The sequence below is a fragment of the Delphinus delphis genome, chromosome 11, assembly GCF_949987515.2.
Source record: "Delphinus delphis chromosome 11, mDelDel1.2, whole genome shotgun sequence".
Classification (NCBI taxonomy): domain Eukaryota; kingdom Metazoa; phylum Chordata; class Mammalia; order Artiodactyla; family Delphinidae; genus Delphinus; species Delphinus delphis.
The window spans coordinates 33,065,987-33,091,420 of NC_082693.1; the positions used below are offsets into that span (position 1 = coordinate 33,065,987).

The window sequence follows — 25,434 nt, forward strand, 5'->3', positions numbered from 1 at the left end:
AACTCCGTTAGTAGATAGGTCATAATTTCTTATAGTCTGATTTGGTTTCCAAAGTTTTACTGGACAGCCCACTCACTGGTCATGTGACTCTTAGGTTTTAAATATGAAGATCTGTTCCAGCCTCTGCAGTATTTGATATTAACTACATTTTCCCTTTTCAAAAATTTCTTCCTTTGTTTTTTAGTTACTACTTTTTTAAGTTTTCACTGTTCTGACTACTTCTCTTCTTGTTTGCATAATATCCTTTAATCCTTCTCTACTTTTTCTTGAAGCTTGGAATGCCTTTCCCACCATCTAACTCTGTGCTGTTCATACGGGAGCCACTAGCTGAATGTGCCTGTTGAGCACTTAAAATGTGGCCAGGCAGACTGAGATATTGTGTAAGTGTAAAATACATACTGGATTTTCAAGCTGTAAGATGAAAGGGAGAATATAAACTATCTCACTAAATTTTTTAATATTGATTACATGTTGCTAATATTTTAGATATATTGGGTTAAGTAAAATATTGCTAAAATTAATTTCACCTGTTTCTCTTTACTTTTGAAATATGACTACATCATGTGTGCCTTGATTATATTTCTCTTAGACAGTATTGATCTAAATTTCACCTTTGCTTAAAGACTCCTTGGTCAGTTTTTCATCTATTAATATGTATATATGTCTCTTCTAAATTACAGTACCAGCCTTTTGGAACAGTTACTCCCCATCCCCCCAATTAGATATTAAGCTTCTTCAGAGCCAGAGTAATTCCTCATAGTGCCTTTCATATATTGGGACATAGATATATAGATATGAAAAAATATGTATACATACACACATGAATAAATGACTTGGCTAATATTACCACTTTATCAAAGTAGTACCATATACTTATGGTAGATGATGCCTGTGGTGATGTTTTGTTTAATCTGATGGTCAGTAGGAGATGTTGATGTGAAGGAGAGGAGAGACGTTGCTCTGCTCTGAGATGTTGAAATCTGACGTGCACTTCCCCCATGTGTATCTAGCCACCCCAAGCCGCTCTGATAGCTCTGAACTGTGCTGTTGTGATTTTACTGCCATCTGGTGTCAGGATTAGGAAACTGTAGTTCAGCATTTCATCTTTCCATTCCCTCCAGAGAAAATAGGCAGTCTTTCCTCTGAATGTGGGCCAGTTCTTCTCCATTTCCTGAGTAAGTTATCAGGAAGAGCTCATTTACTTTCGCTGTATGAAACCTTTATTCTCCTTCTTGGAGCACTCTTTCATTGCCTTCCCTGATAACTTACTCACCTGTGCCTCATGTTTCTGTGGCCACTCTATTCTCAGCCCATTTCCTTCTCAGCGTGGCAGTTTTATAACCCTAGATTCTGGGCCTTCTGCACTTTTTATCCTTTGTTTTCATCTATACCCAAGGCTTTTAAATACTTCCTGTTTACAGACAAATTTGTAGTTATAGCCAAAAATCTCTTCTGATATTATCACCAGTATCTGTTGTTGCCTACCAAGATATTACATGAGCATCTCAAATATAGCACTGTCAAGTCTAAATGTGGATCTCCCACCCTGTCCCTATTTCTCAGATCTATTTTTCTTATTTCAGTAATTCATCGTGGCCAGAATTCTGGGTATCATCTTGTCATCCACCATCTCTCACACTCATTAGTCAAACATTTACCTTGTTTCGTTGAGTCTACAAAACTGCACTCTTGTGCATGTTGAATTTGTGACCCTTCCCCTGCTCCCGCCTTATCTAAGTCACCACTGTCTCTTGCTTGGACTAAGTAGACTCCTAGTCTCCCTGCACACACCATTGGCTACATGTTTTATCTGTATGTTTAATATCAACCTCTCCCACTAGCCTGAGAGTTCCGTAACGGCAGGGACTGCATGCACGTGGTTCACCATTGGGTCCCCAGTGCCTGGTACAGTTCCTAAAATCTGTGTAATACATATATAGCTACTTACTTCAGCTCTCAGTGATATTCATATGATTCCTATAGCTTTAGTGATTGAACTTGAATATATTGGAATTTCTTTAATGCTTTATTTCAGTATTAGTATTTTGTCTGAGTCTATTTATCATAAATGAGTTTTAACTGTTTTCTACTTTTGCACAGAGAAAATTATATCTGGAAAGAGGATATAGTTTGGGTATTAATCAGTTAATGACAACAACCTACTTATATATTGTGGACTACCAGTCAATATGCTGAAATTATTTTCTGAGCAGTTGAAATTTCATACAATTGGCTCATCTTTTTACCATTCTTCTGTCTGAAGATAATGGTCTCTAATTTTAATATGGAGGTACATTTGCTAAATCTTCAATTAAAACCTGTTTGACTCCAAGTGTTCTTTTAAATAGAGGCTTGTGTCTTTTTTAAAAAAATCAATTAATTTATATGTTTATTTTTGGCTGTGTTGAGTCTTCATTGCTGCGCGGACTTTCTCTAGTTGTGGTGAGCGGGGGCTGCTTTTCGTTGCGGTGAATGGGCTTCTCATTGCGGTGGCTTCTCTCGTTGTGGAGCACAGGCTCTAGGCACACGGGCTTCAGTAATTGTGGCACGTGGGCTCAGTAGTTGCGGCTCACGGGCCCTAGAGTGCAGGCTCAGTAGTTGTGGCGCACGGGCTTAGTTGCTCCGTGGCATGTGGGATCTTCCCGGACCAGGGCTTGAACCTGTGTCCCCTGCATTGGTAGGTGGATTCTTAACCACTGCGCCACTAAGGAAGTCCGAGGCTTGTGTCTTCATAGTTGTATTTAATAATTTTAATTTGCTTTACTGTTATAAAGATAGTTTTGCTTTATAAGTCTTTATTATTTGGGCTTTCTGCTTTGAGTTGATGATATTGCTTAATAAGGAAATTTAATTTATAAAAGTAAAGATGATATAAAAAGTTGGTATTTAGAGATTGGCAACAATCTGTTGTAAATTCAGAGAGCAAGGATTTTATAGGTATATACCAGGGTTTCTCAACCTTGGCATTGTTAACACTTTGGGTTGCATAGGTTTTTACTGTGTATATGTGTGGGTGTTGTCCTGGGCATTGTAACATTTTAGGAGCATCCTGCCCCTAACCACTAGGGGCATTCCCTCCTCTCCAGTTGTAACAACAAAAGTGTCTGTAGATGTTGCCAAATTATCACAGGGGGCAGCGGGGAATCACACTAGTTGAAAACCAGTGGTACTTAGAAGAGGGTAGTAGACCATGAACTGTCTCATTGGGGAAATCTTTGGCATTCTCTAGGTGTCTTTGAGAGTATGGTAGCTGTGTGGTATGTTGTTGGTAGCAAGCAGAAGTAGAGACTATATGACTTTTTCACATTGAACAATTTTTGTGCTTGCTTAAAATAAAGTAACTTTTGCACTTAACCACCTGGTTCTACCCCAAACTGAAAAAATGACATAATTCACTGATAAAGTTTCATTTTGTTGACTGATTTCAGAAGTTAGGTGGTGGTAGAAAAAGGGGACGTAAATTACAACACAAACAATGGTTTGTAACCAGAGCTTTTGCCATTTGTGCTTGTATATATAAAGTATAGAATATAATTAACTTATTTTATTTTTTCTTCAAAGGGGCATGAGAGATGGCTTTAGAAGAAAAAGTTTCTACTCTTCCCATTATGTGAGAGACCGGTCTCCTCATAAAAGAGACACTTCTTTTTTCAGAGAATCACCTGCAGGCCGAAAGGATTCTCCACACAGCAGATCTGGCTCCAGTGTCAGCAGTAGAAGTTACTCCCCAGAAAAAAGCAAAACTTACCCTTTCCATCAGTCTCAACATAGAAGTATGTATTTTTAAGAGTTCTCCTTTTTTTTTTTTTTTTTGCAACCTCCACTGATAAGAATGTATTGAGTCAGATTGCCTTATATGTGTTATAAGATATTATTTTTAACTCTTTATTTGAAAAATTTCAAACATACAGAAAAGTTGAAAGAATAGTATAATGAATGTCATACACACACATACACACACGCACACACACACACACATTTTTAAACCATTTCAAATTGCAGTCTGTATGACATTTCACTTCTAGTTCTTCAGCGTGGAAGAGGTTGTAATCATGTTGGAAAGTCACACACCTCCTGTATTTTCTGCTAATTCCTGATCCAGCCTCTTTACTCTTCTATCACTAGGGGAAATCTATCTATATTTTTCATGAAAAATATTAGTGGATCCCCCTAAATATAAGGTATAGCCTTATAGAATTTAGAGCTAAAACCTACCTTAGGTTCATTCTTTCCCAACCTCCAATTTTTTTTTTTTTTTTTTTTTTAAGTTTGGAGTGCCTGGCCATGCATAGCATTCAGTGCATGTCGTCCTGGCCCAGTTGTTCAGTATGTGTTGGAATAAATAAATGAAGCAACTTTTCTAGGTAATGCTTTCCTGTGTTGTCATTCTAGACTCTACTACCTGCAGTTGAGCTCATTCACAAAACACTTCCTCATGCCTTCTGTATCCAGGGCACTATGTTAGAACGATGTCCCTGTCACCAAGGAACTAGAATATATATGTGTATTTTTCCCCAACTGATAACAATTTTATCATTATGTAAATATAACATGTAAAGTATAACTTTGATATAAGGCTCATTATGTCATAAATGAGTTAACGTGACATTAGCCGGTCAGGGTAAGAGACTCTCACTCTGGGGTGGAAGAACACGCCATGGAGGAAATGACATTTGGGCTTATCCTTTAGTTCAGACTTCTACAGGTGGAGAAGTATCTTCTAGGTGGAAGGAATTATAAGCCAATAATTTTTCTTTCCTTTTTAACTTCCTTCCTTTTAACTGTTTTTTTCAAATAATAAGGTTTTTAGTTCAACAGTCTTTGCCTCCTGCATGTTCAGAATGATGGAAGATCACTTCAGATCATTAGATTATCTCCATTGTAGCTGTTGCTGGATTCCTGTATTTAACAAGCATTTATCACTTGTCTACTGTGATAGGAGCTAGGTAGAGTGGGGTTTCCAAAAAACATATTTTTGGATATATGTGTAAGAATGCCATTTGAAGGATTTAAAACAAACACAGTCACTTACACATGCCTGACTGCTTAAAATATTCTTGGAATAGTTCCAGGTAACTGAAAGTTTTACTGTGGAGTTCAGTGTTAAAAGTTTGGTATTTTCTCCTATGCTTTACTTCCTTTTTCTCCCCTCACCCTTCAAGTGGATAAATAGCCTCTAAGTCTAATTTATGCTCACATGCACAGACCTAAATATCCCAAATTAGCTAGATATACCTTCTAAGACCATATTTTTTTAGATGTGTGTGACTTAAATCCAAATCTATTAATAATTTGGTTAAGAGGAAGAAAGTGTCTTTGGAAACTGATTTTGAAGCCTTTTTAACAAAACATGAGTAAAACGGAAGCTTGAGATCCTTCTTTACAGCTTATAGTGAAGCTATTAAGTTATTTAAGTTACTGTTGAATTAGCCTTATTTTTTACATTTCTCCTCTAAAACAGATTCCTAGGGAGGCATCTTCTATCTGCCTTTGGCCTGGTAGTCAGTGGCCAGAACTCTAAAATCTCAAGATGAAATGTAGAGTCACACGGTGATGCTCCTGTCTTAGTGTCTGCGATATGCTTTCCCCATCCTCTGAGGTCTAGTACCTTTAATATCTTGCAGTGATGGAAAGATAACAGAGAAAGTTGGGAGACTAAAATCTGGTGTGAATTGAATGAAATAGAGTGTATGACTTTGTTAATGCCTTCATGTTTATTTTCTTAAGTCATTTAGCTTTGAAAGTAAAGTTCTTTAATCAAGAAAAAAAAGTTTGTTCTGGGAAAACTCTCTTTATGGGTTACTTTGGTTGATTCCTTAGCTGTTTGGGCTGAACTGTTGAAATGTTTTTCTGTACTCCTTTCACTAAATAGTTTTTAGAATAGTTACATGAGATAATCTTCCAAAAAGTTAACAGTAAAAGTCTTGCTTTAAACAATAAAAGGAAAAAGTAATTGTTATTTTACATATTTGTGATAATGGTTTTTGCTTTAAATCTAAATCTCAGAAATGTTGATGGCACCTTACTTTCCTTCAAAAAAGGACTGAGAAATATCATCCTTCAATTATCAGTCACTTAAACTGGGCTAACTAACAATGATGGGTTAATTTAGTTTTCCAATGTAAATTGAAATTTTGACAAAGATTTTAAATGTTTCTGTAACAGGTAAAAAATAATTTTCTTATTCCTTATGCCCTCATTTTGTTAATTCTTTTTTAACTTTTAATTTTTTGCTTCTTGTTCATACTTTTCAGAATAATTTTATTTATTTTAATAATCACTAGTAGTTTGTCCATGGTAATTATTTTAGGACTAATTCTTCACAATTGTTCTGTGCATTTAATATATCTGTGCTTAATTATAAGCCACAGAATGACTATTACTTTTTCATCTCAGCTGCTTAGTTCCCATTTTGTGCTTACACACACGCACACACGTTATTTAATTAAATTTTTTCTGCATAGCCTTTTGGGTTAAATCCTATGGAACTTTGTACTGACATAGACTAATTAGCTTCCTAAATCAAACTGTTTACACCTTGTGTTCCACGTTTAAGAATTTTCTGCCTATAACTTAAGTGGACTAATCTGTTCATAACGGTGACTACAGTACTATTTTTCATTCCTTATTGTTGTTCATATTTACATGCTAACAGTGTAGGTTGTCCTTCTTAATCTGTTTATTAACACATTATTAAGATACTGTTATAGTTTAAATTGTTTTGTTATGTATACCTTGTGTATTTTTACTTGAATTTTATTTTATTCTAATTAATCTAATGAAACATCTCCCCATTTGTCAACTATCTCTTAGATATTTATTTCCTTTTTCCCTACCTTCTCTCAAATGAATCTCACTGTTTTCCTATCTTATACTTTTGCTATTTACCTTCTGTTTAGGATAATAGCATTAATAATGATCACTATATTTAGTCTCCCATATGGGTATGGGAGGCTTTTTGTTAAAGTACTTCCTGTGATGTTTACTGTATCACAGTACAGTCTTTCCATTTTTGTATAGCTCATTTTTAAAAACAGTTAAAATCTTTTCCTGTAATGTCTACTTAATACTAGTTATTTATCTTAGAGCCATAAAGATATTTCTTTTTTTGTTGGAACGGTTTGTGTATTTGAAAAGTACCATCATAATCTTTTCGATTTTTTTTTTCCAGGTTTAAATATATTTAGTTCCTTCAGCTGTTCCTTTCATTTGACATGGTTTTCAGACCTTTTGCTTTCCTAATTTTCTTTCTATTCCTTTTAAGTCATGATGCCAGAAGTGAACTTTTATTTTGTCAACCATATTGTATTACTGGTACTTACTGAAACTGCAGGCAACTGAAACCTAGGCCATTTTCACATATATTACTATGAAACAAAAAGCCCTGCAGCCTGTACTTTTTTCAGCTGCAATTACTTGTTTGTAGTTAATTCATTAAAAAAAATATCTGGGAATGATATATTTCATGTAGTTAACTTTGACTTATAATTCTCTTCCATAAAGGTCTTAAAATCTCTTTAGTGATCCTATGTATTTAGCAGCAGATAAAAAGAGCTTTGTTTTATCTACATATGAAGTATGCTTTATGTGTTTTGTATTAATCATTAATAATTATGTTGTGTTATAAAGCAGAAACTAACACACCATTGTAAAGCAATTATACTCCAATAAAGGTGTTAAAAAAAATTCTGTTGAGTAGCATAAGGCACAATATAGAAACCTCTGCAGTGTTTATCTGCAGTGTTTGCTGTTATTCAGCCAGTTGTGATTCCCCATCTTGTTTTCTTTTCCACTTGAGGATTACAAAGCGTTTCCACTGTGGAAACAGTGACATAAAGATTGCCTTGCTTAGTGTTGTAAGTCTGTTGTGGCTCCTAGGGATGATTATGTTAGGTATTTACAAACTCTTTGTTAATTCATTCTAAACATTTGCTACAGATTAATGTCAAATTTACCAGTGGTGCTCATATATAAATTAGGTATATGACATTTTTAAAATGTCATTACTATGGAAGATTTGTCAGTTTATTGTTTTTGTTGGTCTGTATCTGATTTTCTATAGCTCTGACTTTGGGCCCAGCCTCCCCTTACTTTCTCAATATCAGCAGCCACTATTAAGAATGAAAGATATTTTTAAGAAAGACTTATTCATCAGTGTTTAATCCTTTTCGAAAGCATATCTTCTACAATAACTGAAAATATACAAGAATTAAAAATACTATTTTGAGAAGAGTGTATTTGGAAGATAGACTCTATTATTGAACTTAAGTATAATGGGAAAAGGCACATGTCTTAATACCTGTTGGCTGTGAATGAATTTGGAAGTCCACGTGAATTTTTGGATCATAGCTGAAATTCCAATAAAATTTAGAGGTTTAATTCTGCCTTTAGAAAGAAGGCTTTTCTGTGCAGGTGTAAGTGATAATGGGAATATGGAAATAAGACTTTACCATCAGATTATGTTTATTACGCAGTAAGAACCTGTTTTCTTAGCAGCTAAATATTATAGTGTTTCTTGGTTTGAAAGTCATTGTATTTATGTTCAGTACTCATAAAATCATTCAACAAAAATATATTTCATATAAATGGTTTGCCAAGCAAGACAGACCTAGTCTTTGCCCTCTGAGTTTATGATTTAGAGAAGGATACAAATCATTACATGGGAATAGGCATTTTAGGTGATATCTGACGAGTGGGCAGAAGTTTGTGGAAGGATGAAAGTGGAGAAGGATTATTGGGATGAGCTGTTTCATGAGGAATTTAATCTTGGACTGTTAACTGATCCAGGCTGTAAATGTGCTATTGAATTAGATTCTACAATGTATTCTTTTGTGTGAGAATCTATTTATTATATCACAAAGAGCTTTGGCTGTGAGTTTTCTGGGTGAATCCCAGGAGTACAGCTATAGCTTTTCTGGCACCTGAGTGATGGAGGTTCTGAAACAGTAATCAATTAATGGCATTTTCATATGTGTAGGCATTTATAGCATCCCTGTTGCACATGTTCATAATATGTACAGATGATGTAATATTTTACTTATATTTTAAAAAGTGAGCCCATGTGGTTGTAACTGATGTATTAAAGGAAAGTTCTCTTCAGAAATGCACTTCCATGTATTCATAGTTAATATGCCTTTATTTCAACTTGTTGGATCTCTTACCTCCAAAAGTTTGTTATTTGTGGGAAGCAGAGGTGGTACAGAGGGAGCTTTTTCTACCCCTGTGTCTGGTTGTTTTTTTGGTGTCTTTACCACAAGGATCATTTTTCCTGTGTCCCCTCCATTTTTCTGTTTTATACCTTCTTTTTTTTTTTCTTGGCTGCACCGCATAGCATGCGGGATCTTAGTGCCCTGACCAGGGATGAACCTGTGCCTTCTGCAACAGAAGTGCGGAGTCCTAACCACTGGACCTCCAGAGAATTCCCTGTTTCATACCTTCTTGAATGAACCAGTAGATCTCTGAGAAATCATGTTCTTCCTAACCAAGAGCCCCAAATTTGCATGTCTTCATCCATGATCCAGAAAAATGAATCATTTCCTCAGCATCCTTATAGCCACCCCATCTTCATTTGTTCATATCTTAATTTCCCCTTTAATGCTTCAGCTATAAAGGAGAGATGAATCTACTACCTGCGCTGTTAAGTTTATTTATTTATTGATAAGACATTCAGAAGTATCTGGTTTTCTCTTATACATCAGGCACTGTACCAAGAATTTAATAGTTTGCAAGATGTAGCCCCTAATTTTATTATCTCCAGTGATGGTTTTCTTTTTTTTTTTTAAGATTTTTTGTTTTTGATGTGGACCATTTTTTTAAAGTCTTTACTGAATTTGTTACAATATTGCTTCTGTTTTATGTTTTTTGGCCACGAGGCATGTGGGAACTTAGCTCCCCAGCCAGGGATCAAGCCTGCACCCCCTGCATTGGAAGGTGGAATCTTAACCACTGGACCTCCAGGGAAGTCCCTCTAGGGATGGTTTTTTTTTTTTTTCCTAGCAGTGTATTTTGCTCCTATATGGGTTATCAGTAATTAATAATACTTGATAGGATTGGGTGAGTCTGGTTAAGTTCATCGCTGCTTTCATCAGGAGAACACATCAGCAAGAAAGTATATTTCTGAAAGATTGTTTCAGACTTACAGCTATTATATGCAAAGAGACAGCAAATGTTGTTAAATTCTTAGAGAACTTTTAAATGTTTATTGTAACATGAAGCTGCTTCTCTGGCTTTCATTTCACCTGCGTGGGAAGCACTTTATACCTAGTCTATGGCACCAGTATTTGAAATTCTTGTTCATTGTCTTCCTCACCATTTATTCTTTCACTCACCAGTACATTGACTTGGATTTTGATTTCCATATTGCCAACTTTAGAATTTTTCTTTCCTGGTTTCTTTCCTTCATCCTACTTTAGAACTCATTTTCTTTAGCAAGTCACAGCAAAGGCAGGAATGTGTTGAGCCTCTGGCCCTGCTCTCAAGTAGGAGTTAGTTTCTGCTTACTAAGATCACATGTGAGATGAATTTGAAGTAATGGCTAAGTGGCCAAGGAGTAGCATTCTGTCAGTTAGAAATATAGAAGTGTGAGTGAAAGAAGTGGATTTGAGAGACATTTGTCTTCATAGTATTGGTTGGAGCCACGGAAGAATAACAAAACAAGAAGGATTGAGGATAGGAGGAACATTCATATTTAAGGAACAATAACCAACAAAGAAGAAAGAGAAAGGTAGGAAGATGTAGGATGACAAACAGAAACGTACAAAGGCATGAAAAGCAAATGCTAAAATATTAAGAAGAACTTGTGTATGAATCATTAAGCTGCAGTAGTAGAGCACAAGAAGAAAGACCTTCAGTTTTAATATAAGCAGATCATTGGAAACTCTGGGATGAAGAGTTTAAGCACAATGGGTTGTTTCTATTACCTCTTATGTTAAAAAAAATACTCTAAAATTTCGTGGGCTAAAACAACCACTTGTTTATGATTTTGCAATCTGAGCTGGATTCAGCTGGTTTTACTGTCTGTTAGGATATTATTAAATAGCCCAGGTCTGTTGAAGGTAACATGGATGGGAATCTGTAGTTAAATGCAGTCATTCCTACAGTGGTTCTGAAATTTGGAATCAAAATCAATCAACACAGCACCAGTTGTGTGTTAGTAAACTGACTCTTCAGGGGAAAAACACCTGATTGTGACATTTGCCAATATTTGTGGAGTGAATACTTTTACCATGGCTGATTTCAGGCTACCAGTGTGGAGTCACTGAACTTAAGAGTTTGGAAGACATACAGACAGTTCATTCTCAACAGCTAGTGTGAGCCAAGCTCAAGCCCCAGACACTCCTATAAAAAAATATCGTTGTCCTGACCTCTTCATCTACAAAGAATTTGAGGCAGGTTAACAAAAATAAACACTTATTAAAACAGGATTAAGTAAACGGGTAAAGAATTTTATAAAAAAGGGAAATAAGGGTGTGAAAATAAAAGAATAAAGTTAGTAGTTTATGAAATAGATACCTATGATAAGGATTTCAGCAATTACTATAAGTGAGCTAAGGATTTGCCTAAAACAAAGAGGAAATGAGCAATAGATAGTGTTCATAGTGAAACTTAGATAAAAACACATCAGCTGCTCAGGAGGAACAAAACTTTCTGATGACATCAGTGAACAATTAGATAAGGATACTGCTTCTTCAACATTCTTGCAAAAGTAGGATGGCAGTATTTGTGTGATATTTCTTGAATTTTTTTTTTTAGTGCAAGGTGCTGACAGTGCCAAAGTGATTCAGAAAATGTATTATTTTCTCAGAAAAAAGGATAAAATTGGCAATTTGGGATCTATAATAGAATAATTTGAAATAAATGATAAGAAAACGTATTGGAAATATAGCTGAGAGCCCCTTCTAGTTTATTTAGGCTATTTAGAAAGCCGATTCCATCTGCATCATTAAGAGTTTGCAGGTAAGGAAACTAACAAAATATTTACAAGATTCTAAGTATGGGATAATTAGGAGATCAAGTAGCTGTGGATTTGTTTATAAGGAAAATCCATATATGAGAGAGTTTGCATGAAAAGAATTAGCAAGATTTAGTAACAGGCTACCTGTTGAGAACAAGTCAGAATGATTACTTGCAGGTAGCCATCCTATGCTCAGGGAACTGATATGATATACCATGAAAACTTTCCCAGGTGTCCTTTTTGATTTCTAGTGGTGATTCATCTTTCACTCTTGATTTTTTTGGTGTCATTCTTTAATCCTTTGAATATTGACTTTATGGAGGAGATTAGATTAGATGCTTATAGTGATAAGTAAGACGTGTGATCCCCGTCTTTAACTTTTGGTGTCTTATCATAGGATCCTTTTCTCATTTCTTTCTGCTCATGCTGTCCTTGGTTAGCCTCATCTTCATACATCATTGTTGTTGGACCCAATCTTAAACAGAGTTTTTCTCCTATTCTGTTATTTATTTCTCTTTATTGGTGTTTGCTCAGGCAGCCCAACTTGAAAGCAGGGTAGGAAGGTGGTTAGGGTCACCGGCAAATGCTCAGAAGTTCCTGTTCTCATTACTCCTACTTCTGGGTTCTTCTCCTGTTCCTCCTGGGCACAGAGGTGCTGGTGTTAATTCCTCCCTGCCCACCTTTCCCTAGAGTCCGTGCGTGCTGGTGCCTCCTACAAACGGCAGAATGAAGGAAAGCCAGAAAGAGGTGAGTTTTGAGCTAGATTGTGATTTGGGATCGTGAAGGGTGGGGGGCTATAATTTGTAGAGGTTATAGAAATGGGAAAAGTGTATAACTGCTCCATTAGTCTGCTGTTGGAACCAGAGTTGAACAATAGCAGACTCAGGTAGTAGGATTTGGGGAGACATGTGGGTTTGTTGTCTGGGCTAGCCACTCCCAGTCAGCAACTGCCACCTCATAGGAGGTTGAGATCTGTAGAGTAGACAAGTCACTGGCCGAAAGGACCCAACATCAGTAGGATCAGGATATTTCTATTTACCATTTTTGTGCTCTTTCTGCTGCCATCTGTATCATCCTTTTTCTTTATCCTTTGCTTCTTGCCTGTCCCTGCCCTTCATGCCACCGGTATATATGAATATATGTTGATATATAAACCACTGCCCTCTCCTTCAATGTTCCTTTGCTTCTGCACACTGAGATTGGTTGAAATCTGCTTAAATTAGCCTTATGCAGCTAAAATCATGAAAGATCCTAAGACTACACTTGGACACCATACTTGGCATACCTGTAGAGCTGATGCTTTGTTTGTAAAGGAGGTGCTAAATAAGAGATTAACAGCTGCTTGTGAAAGTTTTTTGCTGTGTTTAGCTGCTGTGTGCCAGAATTGAGCCTATAATTATGTCTTTAATTAACATAGTGTGCTGTGCTGATTGGTCTAGTTCTTCATCTCTCAAGGAAATACTTAATCAGAATAGACTGGGGAGGTCACTGAATCCTAAGGGTAGAAAAATAATTCATCTTTTCACAAGTTTGTGAGTACCTACTCTTTTCTTAAAGGACTCAGCTTGGTAGGCCTTGGGTATTCGGGAAAAAATGAGCTATGATACTTGTTCCTCTAGGGGCTTTTGGTGCAGTGGGATAGACTGACACTGTCACATTATGATATGGAATTTGCCATGTGCAATGGAAATACAGTAGGGAATGACTAAATAAGCCATGTTCTTAGCCATTTGGGGATGTAGTGATGGTTGTATCATTTTGCTTTTGATTTTTAAGGTCTGTAAGAACTTTTAAACTTGCTTAGTGCGAAAATCTCTTAATGGTACCACAAGTTAAAAGATTCTAGAGTTAGGTCTTTTTTAAGACTATTGGAGCTTCACAGTTGGAATACTGTGCCTAGAGCAGGAGTTTTCAACCTCAGCACTACTGACATTTGAGGCCGGATAATTCTTTGTTGTGGAGGGCTGTCCTGTGCATTTGTAGCATGTTTAGCAGCATCCCTAACCTCTACTTAACCATGTGCCAGTGGCACTCACCCACTGTGAAAATCAGAAATATCTTCACACATTGCCACGTGCTGTGGGTGCGGGGAGCTGTGGGGGGCATCTTGAGAAAGCCTTTCCGGCTCTGCAGGACATTGGAAAGAGATGTTATTCACTACGTCCCCAGGTGGTTGGAAGCCCTTGACCTCCAGGCCCTTACTTTGCTGTCTTGACCATAGCAGGAAGAGCTTAAGAGGCTTTTTGACTGAAACTGGCTTTGCCTCAGTTTCAAGGTCTTTTTTTCTCCGCTTTTGCTCTTGAGTGCTTTCCTGGCCTTAACCCACTATCCAGTCTTGACCAGTTTCTGTGTCACTCCAAACTTGGTGCTGCTTTTTCCTCTTCTCTGAAATTAAAGTTTTCCTAGCACTTGAAAGCAGAGGCTATCTGTTACACTTGACATATAGATAATTTAATGAAACGTTTTTCTGTTAGCAACAGCTCACTGTTATTTTTAAGATTATATTTAACTAAACCCATTTTTGTTGTTGTTTTCATTGAACTGGCTAAAATAATATTTAAATTTATTTTCTGGCTTATATTTCCATAAAAATAATAGTATACATAGAGCACTATGTGAGTGTCTGAAGTGACCAAAGATAAAGTTTAGTGACTTTATCTCATACAGATTTATTTTTCACCATTTAACAAATATTTGGGTATTCATTCATATCAGGTACCGGATTAGTGCTCTATTATAGTTTTCTAGTTTTAATTTTTTTAAAACATTTCATGAATACCTGCTAAGTTTCCTACATACCCTTCTCTTTGAGCTATAGCTTAATTAGCTAATAATTAGCTAATTCTCTTTGGTAGCATCTATATAATAACCTCCATTGGATTTTTAGTGTGATGTATTAAAAGTTAACTTTTCGGAACTTGGAGGTGGAAGCATTTATGATTTTAAAATGTTTTTTGCCTTTCCTGAGGTCTTCTCTGTGGTTCCGTGTTTGCTAACTGGCATTGATATGGCCTAGATTGCCATATATACTGTCCTTTGGTTCTAGGTTATTTGAAATTTTTGATGGTGCCCAGCCTCAAAGACAGATAGGAGGATTTAGATATTAACAGATTTAATTTAATAATGTAATAAAGATTTCACTATTAAAATAAGTGTATGACTTCCACCCCTTATTCATTTACAAAAACACTCTAGTTGAAAACAAATAAGCTAGAAAATTGCATTTTATATTTTCTTATATAGGTAAAGAAAGACCTGTTCAGTCTTTGAAAACATCAAGAGACACTTCACCCTCAAGTTCTTCAGCAGTTCCTTCATCAAAGGTTTGTTGTACTTCTAAAATCAATTCAAAGAGGAAACACAAAGTAAATGAGATGGATTGTATAGTACAGGTGCTTTTATTCTTTACTGTCACACCTAACGGGGGTAATTTGCTGCATTGAAAGCTTGAGTTTCAAGTAACCATAACTTAAAAGTTGCCTCCCGAGTAAATGAGCAGTTTTCTCATAGAATTATTTCCACAGGTTATGCTAAAATTAGTATTTACTGATCCCCTTCTCATCTTGACCATAGCCGAGTGGGAATGAATATCCAGATGAGGCATATTTGAGAGACTGTGCTTTTATTTTGGAAGTGGGGTCATAGGCAGAGACCTAACATTTATTGTATAATGACTTGATTATATGTACTATATTATATATTTTCTTCTGTTATTAATTCATATAAAAATTCTATGATGTAGGTAAGTGTATATTTCCATTTTATATAACAGGCTCAGAAGTTAAATAATTTTCTCAAATTATTTCACTGATGAATTCTCCCAAACGTTTAAGAATACCTGTACTTCTCAAACTTCCAAAAGATAGAAGAGGATTGAACACTTCCAAACTTGTTTTATGAACCTAGAATTATCCTGACACCAAAACCAGACAAGGACATTACAAGAAAAGAAAACTACAGGCCAGTATCTCTGATGAAGATAGATGCAAAAATCCTCATCCAAATGTTAGCAAACCAAATTCATAAGCACATTAAATGGATCGTATACCATGATCGAGTGGGATTTATTCCAGGCATGCTAGCACACATGGTTCAGTATCTGCAGATCAATTAGTGTGATACACCACATTAATAAAGTAAAGGATAAAAATCATATGATCATCTCAGTAGATGATGAGAAAATTTAACATCCATTTATGATAAAAACTCAACAAAGGGGACATAGAGGGAATATGCCTCAACAAAATAAAGGCTATATATGTCAAGCCAACAGCCAACATCATTCTCAATGGCAAAGAGCTGAAAGCATTTCCTCTAGGATCAGGAACAAGCAAGGATGCCCACTCTCACCAGTTTTATTCAACATAGTATTGGAAGTACTAGCCAGAGCAATTAGGCAAGAAAAAGAAATAAAAAGCACCCAAACTGGAAAGGAAGAAGTAAAACTGTCACTATTTGTGGATAACATGATTTTATATGTAGAAAACCCTAAAAAGAAATAAAAGCAAAAATAAACAAATGGGAGCTAATTAAACTTAAAAGCTTTTGCAAAACAAAGGAAACCATTGATAAAATAAAAAGACAACCTACAAAATGGGAGAAGATATTTTCAAATGATATGACCAACAAGGGATTAATATCCAAAATATATAAATAGTTCATACAACTCAATATCAAAGAAGAGGCAGAAGACCTGAATAGGCATTTTTCCAAAGAAGACATACAGATGGCTAGCAGGCATATGAAAAAATGCTCAACATTGCTGATTATTAGAGAAATGTGAATCAAAACCACAATGAGATATCACCTCACACACCCAGGATGACTGTCATCAAAAAGTGCACAAATAACAAATGTTGGAGAGGATATGGAGAAAAGGGAACCCTAGTGTGCTCTTGGTGGGAATGTAAATTGGAGAACAGTATGGGGATTCCCCCCCCCAAAAAAAATTAGAACTATCCTATCATCCAGCAAGCCACTTCTAGTTATGTATGCAAAGGAATTGAAAACAGGGTGAACACATGGCAGCTCTGAGAGTGCAAGGAAGCTCTGCACCCCTTCACTTAACCTTGCCTAAGCATCTTTTATCATAAACTGCCTCCTATTGGCCACAAAACTCAGCCCACGTGTCAACACTGGGAGTTTGGTGTCCATCTGCCATGATGCTTCAGTATGCACGTATGACCACTGCTCATACTGCTCTCATAAGGAGAGCAGCCAAGATGGCACGGTAGAAAGACCCTGAGCTCATCTCCTCTCAGGAGCACACCAAAATCAGCTTCCTGCAGAGCAACCATCAGTGAAAAAGAGTGGGACCTACCAGAAAAGATATACAACTAAAGACATAAAGAAGGAAACACAACGAGACAGGTAGGAGGGATGGACTCACAGTATAATCATATCCCATACCCCCCAGGTGGGCAGCCCACAAATTAGAGGATAATTATATTGCAGAAGTTCTTCCACAGGAGTGAGAGTTCAGAGCCCCATGTCAGGCTCCCCAGCCTGGGGTTCTGACACCAGGAATACAAGCCCCCAGAGCGTTTGGCTTTGAAGGCCAGCAGGGCTTAATTGCAGGAGCCCCACAGAGTGGGGGAAATAGAGACTTCACTCTTAAAGGGCACACACAAAATCCCACGTGCAGTGGGACCCAGGGCAAAAGCAGTAATTTGGTAGGAGCCTGGACAAGACCCACCTACTGGTCTTGGAGAGTCTTCTGGAGAGGCAGGGAGCAGCTGCGGCTCACCCTGGAGACATGGACACTGGTGGCAGACATATTAGGGAACGCTCAAACACATGAACACTGTTGCTGGCTGCTGTCATCTTGGCTCATTAGCACCAAGACCTGGCCCCACTCAGCAACCTGTAGGGATCAGTGCTGGGCTGCCTCAGGTCAAACAACTAACTGGGCGGGGACACAACCCCATCCATCAACAGACAGCCTGCCTAAAGACTTCCTGACCTCTAGACACACCCGTGGACACAGCCCTACCCACCAAAGGGCCAAGACCCAGCTCTAACCACCAGAGGACAGGCACCAGCCCTTCCTGCCAGGAAGCCTACACTAGCCTCTAGACCAGCCTCACCCACCAGCAGAAGCAAGCCAGACCCTACCCTGGGACCAGCTGTGCCGTGGCCCTGACCACTAGCGGGCCAACACAACCTTCGGGACACCCCAGACCCCATACCCAACTGTTTCAGGAACTTGCCTCTCCCCTACTCCAGTAATCTGAAATGAGCTCTGGGATCCCTGGCCCTGCAGCCGGACTCCAGGAAGCAGTTCTGCTTGCCAGTAGTCCGGCACTAACGCCGGATCTGGCTTCACCTGCCAGTGTGGGCAACAGCTCTAGAGTTTTTGAGACCCTGACTCTGCCCACCAGTGAGCCAGCACTAGCTCTGGGGCCCCCGAGGGTTCTGCAACCAGCCACCTTGTGACCAGGCCCCACTAAACAGTAGCCAGCAGCATCTTCACAAGGCAGGGCCTGGCAACCAACTGGACTAGGGGGCAGCCAACTGGACTAGGGGCCAACCAAGCCTACCAGACTACCCACGTAGTTAGCCCACCATGACAGGAGGACCCACACAGCCCTTTTAGGGGGAACGCCTAGAGCATATAGCTTAGGTGATGAGGGGCGGGGGGAGTGTACTGCTAGGACACAACGGATCTCCTACAGAAGGCTACTTCTCCAATGTGGAGAAACATAACCTACCTACCACATACATAAAAATACAAAGAGCAGCTTAGACAAAATGAGGCAGCAGAGGACTATGTTCTAGAAAGGAACAAGCTATAACCCCAGAAGAAGAACTAAGTGAAGATAGGCAGTCTACATGTAAGAGTTCAGAGTAATGATCATAAAGATGATCAAAGAACTTGGGAGGAGAATGGATGCACAGAGTGAGAAGTTTTTAACAAAGAGGAAATATAAAGAACAGCAGAGGTGAAGAATACAATAACTGAAATAAAAAATATGCTAGAATGAATCAATAGTAGACTAAATGATACAGAAGAACAGATCAGTGAGCTGGAAGAGAGAGTAGTGGAAATCACTGCCACTGAATAAAAAAAAAAGAATGAAGAAATTAGGACAGTTTAAGAGACCTCTGGGACAACATGAAGCACACTAATATTCACATTATAGGGGTCTCGGAAGGAGAAGAGAGAGAGAAAAGGGAAGAGAACGTATTTGAAGACATAATAGCTGAAAACGTCCTTAATCTGGAAAAGGAAACAGTTACCCAAGTCCAGGAAGCGCAGAGAGCCCTGTTCCGGATTAACCCAAAGAGGAACCTGCTGAGACACATAGTAATCAAAATGACACAAATTAAAGATAAAGTGAGTATTAAAAGCAGCAAGGGGAATGCAACAAATAACATACAAGGGAACTCCCATAAAACTATCAGCTGATTTTTCAGCAGAAACTCTGCAGGCCAGAGGGTAGTGGCACGGTATATTTAAAGTGATGAAAGGGAAAAACCTGTGACCAAGAATACTTTACCCAGCAAGGCTCTCAGTCAGGTTTGATTTAAAATCAAAAGGTTTACAGACAAGCAAAAGCTAAAAGAATTCAGCACCACCAAACCAGCTTTACAACAAATGGTAAAGGAACTTCTCTAGGTGAAAAAGAAAAGGCCACAACAAGAATACAAGAAAATTATGAAATGAAAAAGCTTACCAGTAAAGGCAAACGTACTATAAAGGTAGGAAATCATCTACACACAAAGCTAGTAAGGAGGTTAAAAGACAAAAGTAGTAAAACCATCTGTATCCACAATAAGCAGTGAAGGGATACACAAAACAATTAGATGTAAAATAAGATAAAGACAGTAATTGTGAGGGGAGGAGGGTACAAATGCAAGGTTTTAAAAATGCATTTGAAATTAAGAGATCAGCAACTTAATATAGTTATACAGAAACCTCATGGTAACCACAAAACAAAAATCTATAATATATATACACACAAAAAAGAAAAAGGAATCCAAACATAATACTAAGATTAGTCATCACAAGAGATGAGAAAAAATGAAGAAAGGGGGGGAAAAGGTCTACCAAAATGGCAATAAGAACATACATATTGCTAATTCCCTTAAGTGTAAACAGACTAAATGCTCCAACCAAAGACATAGAGTGGCTTCATGGATACAATAACAAGACTCATATATATGGTGTCTACAAAAGACTCACTTCAGATCTAGAGATACATACAGACTGAAAGGAAGGGCATGAAGAAAGATATTCCATACAAATGGAAATCAAAAGAAAGCTATATAACAGTACTTATATCAGACAAAATAGACTTTAAATAAAGACTGTCACAAGAGACAAAGAAGGACACTACATAATGATCAAAGGGTCAATCCAAGAAGGAGATATAACAGTTGTAAATATATATGCACCCAACATTGGAGCACCTCAATGTATAAGGCAAATATTAACAGACATAAAAGGAGAAATCAATAGTAACACAATAATAGGAGGGGAGTTTAACACCCCACTTATTACATCAGTGGACAGATCATCTAGACAGAAAATCAATAAGGAGACATAGGCCTTAAATAACACATTAGACTAAATGGACTTAATTAATTTATAGAGAGCATTCTATCCGGAAAGCAGCAGAATGCATATTCTTTTCAAGTGCACGTGGAACTTTCTCCAGGATAGATGACTTGCTAGGCCACAAAACAAGCCTTGGTAAATTTAAGAAAATTGAAATCGTATCAGACATCTTTTCTGACCACAAGGCTATGAGAGTAGAAATCAACTACAAGGGAAAAACCTGCAAAAAACACAAACACGTTGGAGGCAAAACAGTATGCTACTAAACAACCAATGGATCACTAAAGAAATCAAAGGAAATGAAAACAGTATTTCAAGGAGATATCTGCATTTTTTTTTGGCGGGGGGAATTGAACCTGGCCCATGGCAGTGAAAACCTTGAATCCTAACCACTAGGCCACCAGGGAACTCCCCTGCATTTCTGTGTTCATTGCAGCATTATTCACTGTAGCCAAGATGTGGAAACAACCTAACCTGCCCTCAATGAATGGATAAAGAAAATATTGTATACATACATGATGGAATATTATTTGACCATGAAAAAGGTGAACATCTTACCATTTGTGACAAAATGGATGGACCTTGAGGGCATTATGCTAAGTGAAATAAGCCAGACAGAGAAAGACAAGTATTCTATGATCCTGATGACATGTGGAATCTAAAAAAGTCAAATTCACAGAAAGAAGGGTTGTTACCAGAGTCTGGGGGACAGGAGAAAAGGGGAGATGTTGGTCAAAGATTATGAACTTGAAGCTATAATATGAATGAGTTCTGGGTATCTAATATATAGCATAGTTATTATAGTTAATAATACTCTCCTGTATAATTGAAATTTGCTAAGAGATCTTTGATGTTCTCACCACAAAAAAGAAATGGTAATTATGTGACATGATGCAGGTGTTAGCTAATGCTAAGGTTGTGATTATTTTGCAATTTAAAAAAAGTGGGTATATATCTCCATTTTATGGAAAAGGCTTAGATGTTAAATAATTTTCTCAAGGACATAGCCAGTTTTCACTGCATCATTCTTCTCAGTCCTTCCTTCTCAGCATCTGAAAACGTGTTGAAAAGGTGCATCGTTCTAATCCTCAAAACTTAAAACTTTGGGGTGTTTCTGAGGTTCTCTTCACCAACCTCACACTGTTTCTCTTTCCATAACTGTTGTTACTTCTATTCTCGTCTTTCTTCACTTCTTTTTGTTTTCTGTCTTTGGTATGTTTGGCTTTTCTGTAAGAAAAGATATCACCTGGTGGTCTGTGCTGGTGTTCAGTGGGCAGCTGCTTCTCTGCCTCAAATGGAAAAAAGAAAAGGTGTCTTTGTGGCAACTTGTGTCTTTGGAGCTTTCCCAGAAGTCAGGATGCTAGAATGCTGGATTTTGAATAGGAAAGATTGATTGGATTTTTTGGTTCTTTCTTATCATATCAAGGGTGCTTTACCCATCTGAAACACTGGCTTGGTTTTGTTTGTTTTTTTTTTTTTCCCCCAGCTAGAAATGAATGAAGAGTAAATAATACTTACCCATCTAAGTCACTATGAATATTTAAATTATGATATTTGAAATATTTATTTCCCTTGAACTATAATGTGGTGTGAATATGTTATAGCATAGGACTTTGTGGTACGTGATGAAAATATATTTTAACCATCAAATCCAACCCTAATGGATTTTAGATATTTTCATCTGACAGTTTATTTTAGATGTTTGCATTTTTGTCTTAGAATGGAATTAGAATTTCAGAATTTTAGATCTATAATCATTTTATATATTGGGGAAGTATAGCTTCCTGTGTCCTCTTCCCAGGGTTACATGCTAGCTTTATTACCTAGATTTCCTGATATGGTGGAGGACTTTTTCTTTGAAACATTATGGTTACTGTCATGTAGGAATAGTTTTTCAGAGTTTATTTTCTGCTGTTAGAAGTCAGTTTCAAATGAGAGTTTTTTAAGTGTACAGAGTTAATGATGGTTGAATAGAAGGATTCAGTTATAAAAGATTTTGCTTCCTTCTTTACTAGAGATAATTTATAATGTTTTGTTTTGTTTTTGCTCTAACTTTCTCTTCAAAACAGGTACCAAAGAAAAGTGAGGTGTACATTTAAAAAAATATTTTTGTTTGTGTTTCTTATTTTTAAAAAAACTTTTTAACCTTATTACTAAGTAATAGTAAAGGTATTGCTTATATCTTTTTAACCTTATGTATGGGTAGGGCTTTGGAATAAGATATTGAGACTTACTCAGTGGCCATGGAAATACTCCATGTAGATACACTGTGATTATCTTCTAGTAAATATTATGGATGGCAAACCAGTTTTTTGGTAAATTGAATTGAAGGTGGTCAAGGGCCTTACTCATCTAGAAGACCTAGTTTTAAGTTCCAGCTCAGCATTTATTGGTAACTGTGTACAAATCACTAACCTTTTGGCATTCAGTTTTTTGGTTTATAAGTTGGGGGTGATAAAGTCTAGCCACCTTCATGGAATTCCATTTAATTAAAATAGCTTTTTTTGGTTTGCATGTGTAAGCGCTTTATAAATGATAGTGTACCATAACATGGGGATTTTTACTGACACTGTCATCCAGAGGAGGTATATTTAGAATCAATGATGTGACTTTATAGAAGTAAGAGATGGAGACAAAATTAAAGTACCAGGCGTTATGCTAGATGCTTTCAGGTCTGTTACTTCCCTTGATTCTCACAACTACCTTAAGAGTGAATATAATATTATTAATCCCTGTTTTGTAAATAAGAAAATGAAGGCTCACAGTGTCATAAGTGATGTATATAAAATCATCTACCCTCACTAGTGATGAAATGGCTATTCAAACCCAGCTTTGTCTGTAACTCCAAATCCTATACTTTGTTTAGTATTGTATGTGGTTGGAGAAGGGAAGTAGTGATAGTATCAAAAAATGAAATTTAAGTGTATACATTTCGTGTAAAGAGTAGGATTTATATAAACTATTACAAAGTATAAAATAGCATATCTGGACTTTTCTGTTTCATTAATTAGAAATTTACCTTGATGAAATTTTGGCGTTGGTTATTTCATTGAATATAATTAAAGATACAAAGTTGAAATCAGTATAATGGCTTGTATATTCTAAATAATATTTAGTATATTAGCTGTCAGTGTTTTTTGTTTCGTTCCTTAGATGAATTTCTAAAGCTTTATATAAATGAAAGTAGGAGTCAGATTTAGTCTATATGTCCCCCCAAAATTGCAACTTAATGAAATTCTGTGTTGAATATTTTTGAAAAAGCGAAGAACGTACTTGTTCTCTTTATAAATTTGAAGGCTTAAATGATTTCATGTGTAAGTGGGGTATACTTCTTGATGTATTTGAAATTTAAAAGCCCTTGAGAACTGTAACAGAACCATTCTTTTGTTTTTATTAGGTGTTAGATAAACCCAGTCGGCTAACGGAAAAGGAACTTGCTGAGGCTGCAAGCAAGTGGGCTGCTGAAAAGCTAGAGAAGGCAGATGAAAGTAACTTACCTGAAATTTCTGAGTATGAGGTAAGGCAAAATTTCTTCTTTATGTTTCACATCTGAGAGTTCTGCCTGGATTTTAAATTATTGATGAAAATTTTAGTTTGTTCTAGTGTTTTAAAGTATATTTGGGGAAAATGTCCTCATGGATTATTAAATTTTACCACACACAATAATAGAATGAATATGAATGACTCTGAATTCAGTAATTACACTATGTCTGAATGTCTCTAGTAGTTTAGAAGTGTAAGAATAGTATAAATATGAAGTATAAGGAAAATGCAGTATTTATATCCTTCTTTTGTGAGCTTTTAAAAGTATTTCTAGAAATCATGCTAAGCCACTAGTCATAAATCAGTGAATTCAGAACAAAAATCTAATTAAACCTTGGATCTTGGGCTATATTTATATTGCATGTTATATTCTATGCAAATTATCTCATAAATATTCCAAGAAATGCAATTATGCATTGTTTGGTCTACCTGTACTTTTTGATGAGTCTTGAGTACTAAAAAATGAGAACATTTTTGGGTCCACAGAATACTCTTTATAGAATGTTTTCATTAAAATATTTGAAAATGAACTGAAAAATTTCTCTATAACCTGTAATAGAGGGAAATACAGATATTTTGTGGGCCAAGTTAAGCTTCTAGATTTAGAATTTGTTACTAGAGGAATTATTTTGACCTGGCAGAGAATATAAAAATCTCTGTACGATGACAAATTATGTATATTCGGAGGAGATTTCTCACTTTACAATATATTTTTGGTTGCCTTTTAAGGAAGGTCCTTTGATAAAACAGATCAAGCATTAGAGTTCGATGTACAAATTGTATACCTACATACATCTTAATACACTATGAAAAGATCCTTTCCAAAGTAACTAATGTACACTGCTCATAGAAAGTACAAACCAGTACAAACCCTATCAGTACTCAGAAATAGAGCCTTTCTTTTTTAAAATGCTGATCTGTCATTTAGCTATCAGTTCTTAAATAGGTCAAGGTTTCCTTGTTACTGTAGCTATAATAATAGATATTTATGCGTATTTTCAAGTAAAGATATAAATATATCAAGCTGTCCTTCTTTGGTACCTTTCTAGCACTATTTAAAAGCATGAACAATACACTAATACATTAATAGGGTCAGTTTGCCTATTTTCCTTAATAATTTAGAATAATGTTTTTTATATTAATAATAGAAATATGTGCTTTAAAATTGCTAATTTGGACAGCTGATAATTTTTCTCAGAGTACTTAAACCAAAAACTTCCAAAAATACTTAATTTTTTGTTTCCTAAATACTATATCTTCAATTAGCAAAGCTTTATTAAGATATATTCTTTCTCCCCCCTCGTCATTTTTGATATCTCTTAATTAAAAAAAAAATCTCATTATCCACCTTTTCCAGATTTTAAATATTCTATTTATA

At 36.5% G+C, this 25,434-nt stretch overlaps 1 protein-coding gene across 7 annotated transcripts in view; it reads left to right on the plus strand.

Moving 5' to 3' along the window:
- Positions 1-25,434, plus strand: part of PPHLN1 (periphilin 1) — a 141,713-nt gene that overhangs the window by 54,605 nt on the left and 61,674 nt on the right. For 5 of the 7 annotated variants that reach the window (XM_060024598.1, XM_060024597.1, XM_060024594.1 and 2 more), the window contains 4 exons: positions 3,562-3,773; positions 12,644-12,700; positions 15,197-15,276; positions 23,911-24,030. In XM_060024598.1, the coding sequence (XP_059880581.1) occupies positions 3,562-3,773; positions 12,644-12,700; positions 15,197-15,276; positions 23,911-24,030 (469 nt within the window). The remainder of the gene's footprint in view (positions 1-3,561; positions 3,774-12,643; positions 12,701-15,196; positions 15,277-23,910; positions 24,031-25,434) is intronic. The other 2 variants (XM_060024592.1, XM_060024596.1) reach the window with 1 other exon arrangement.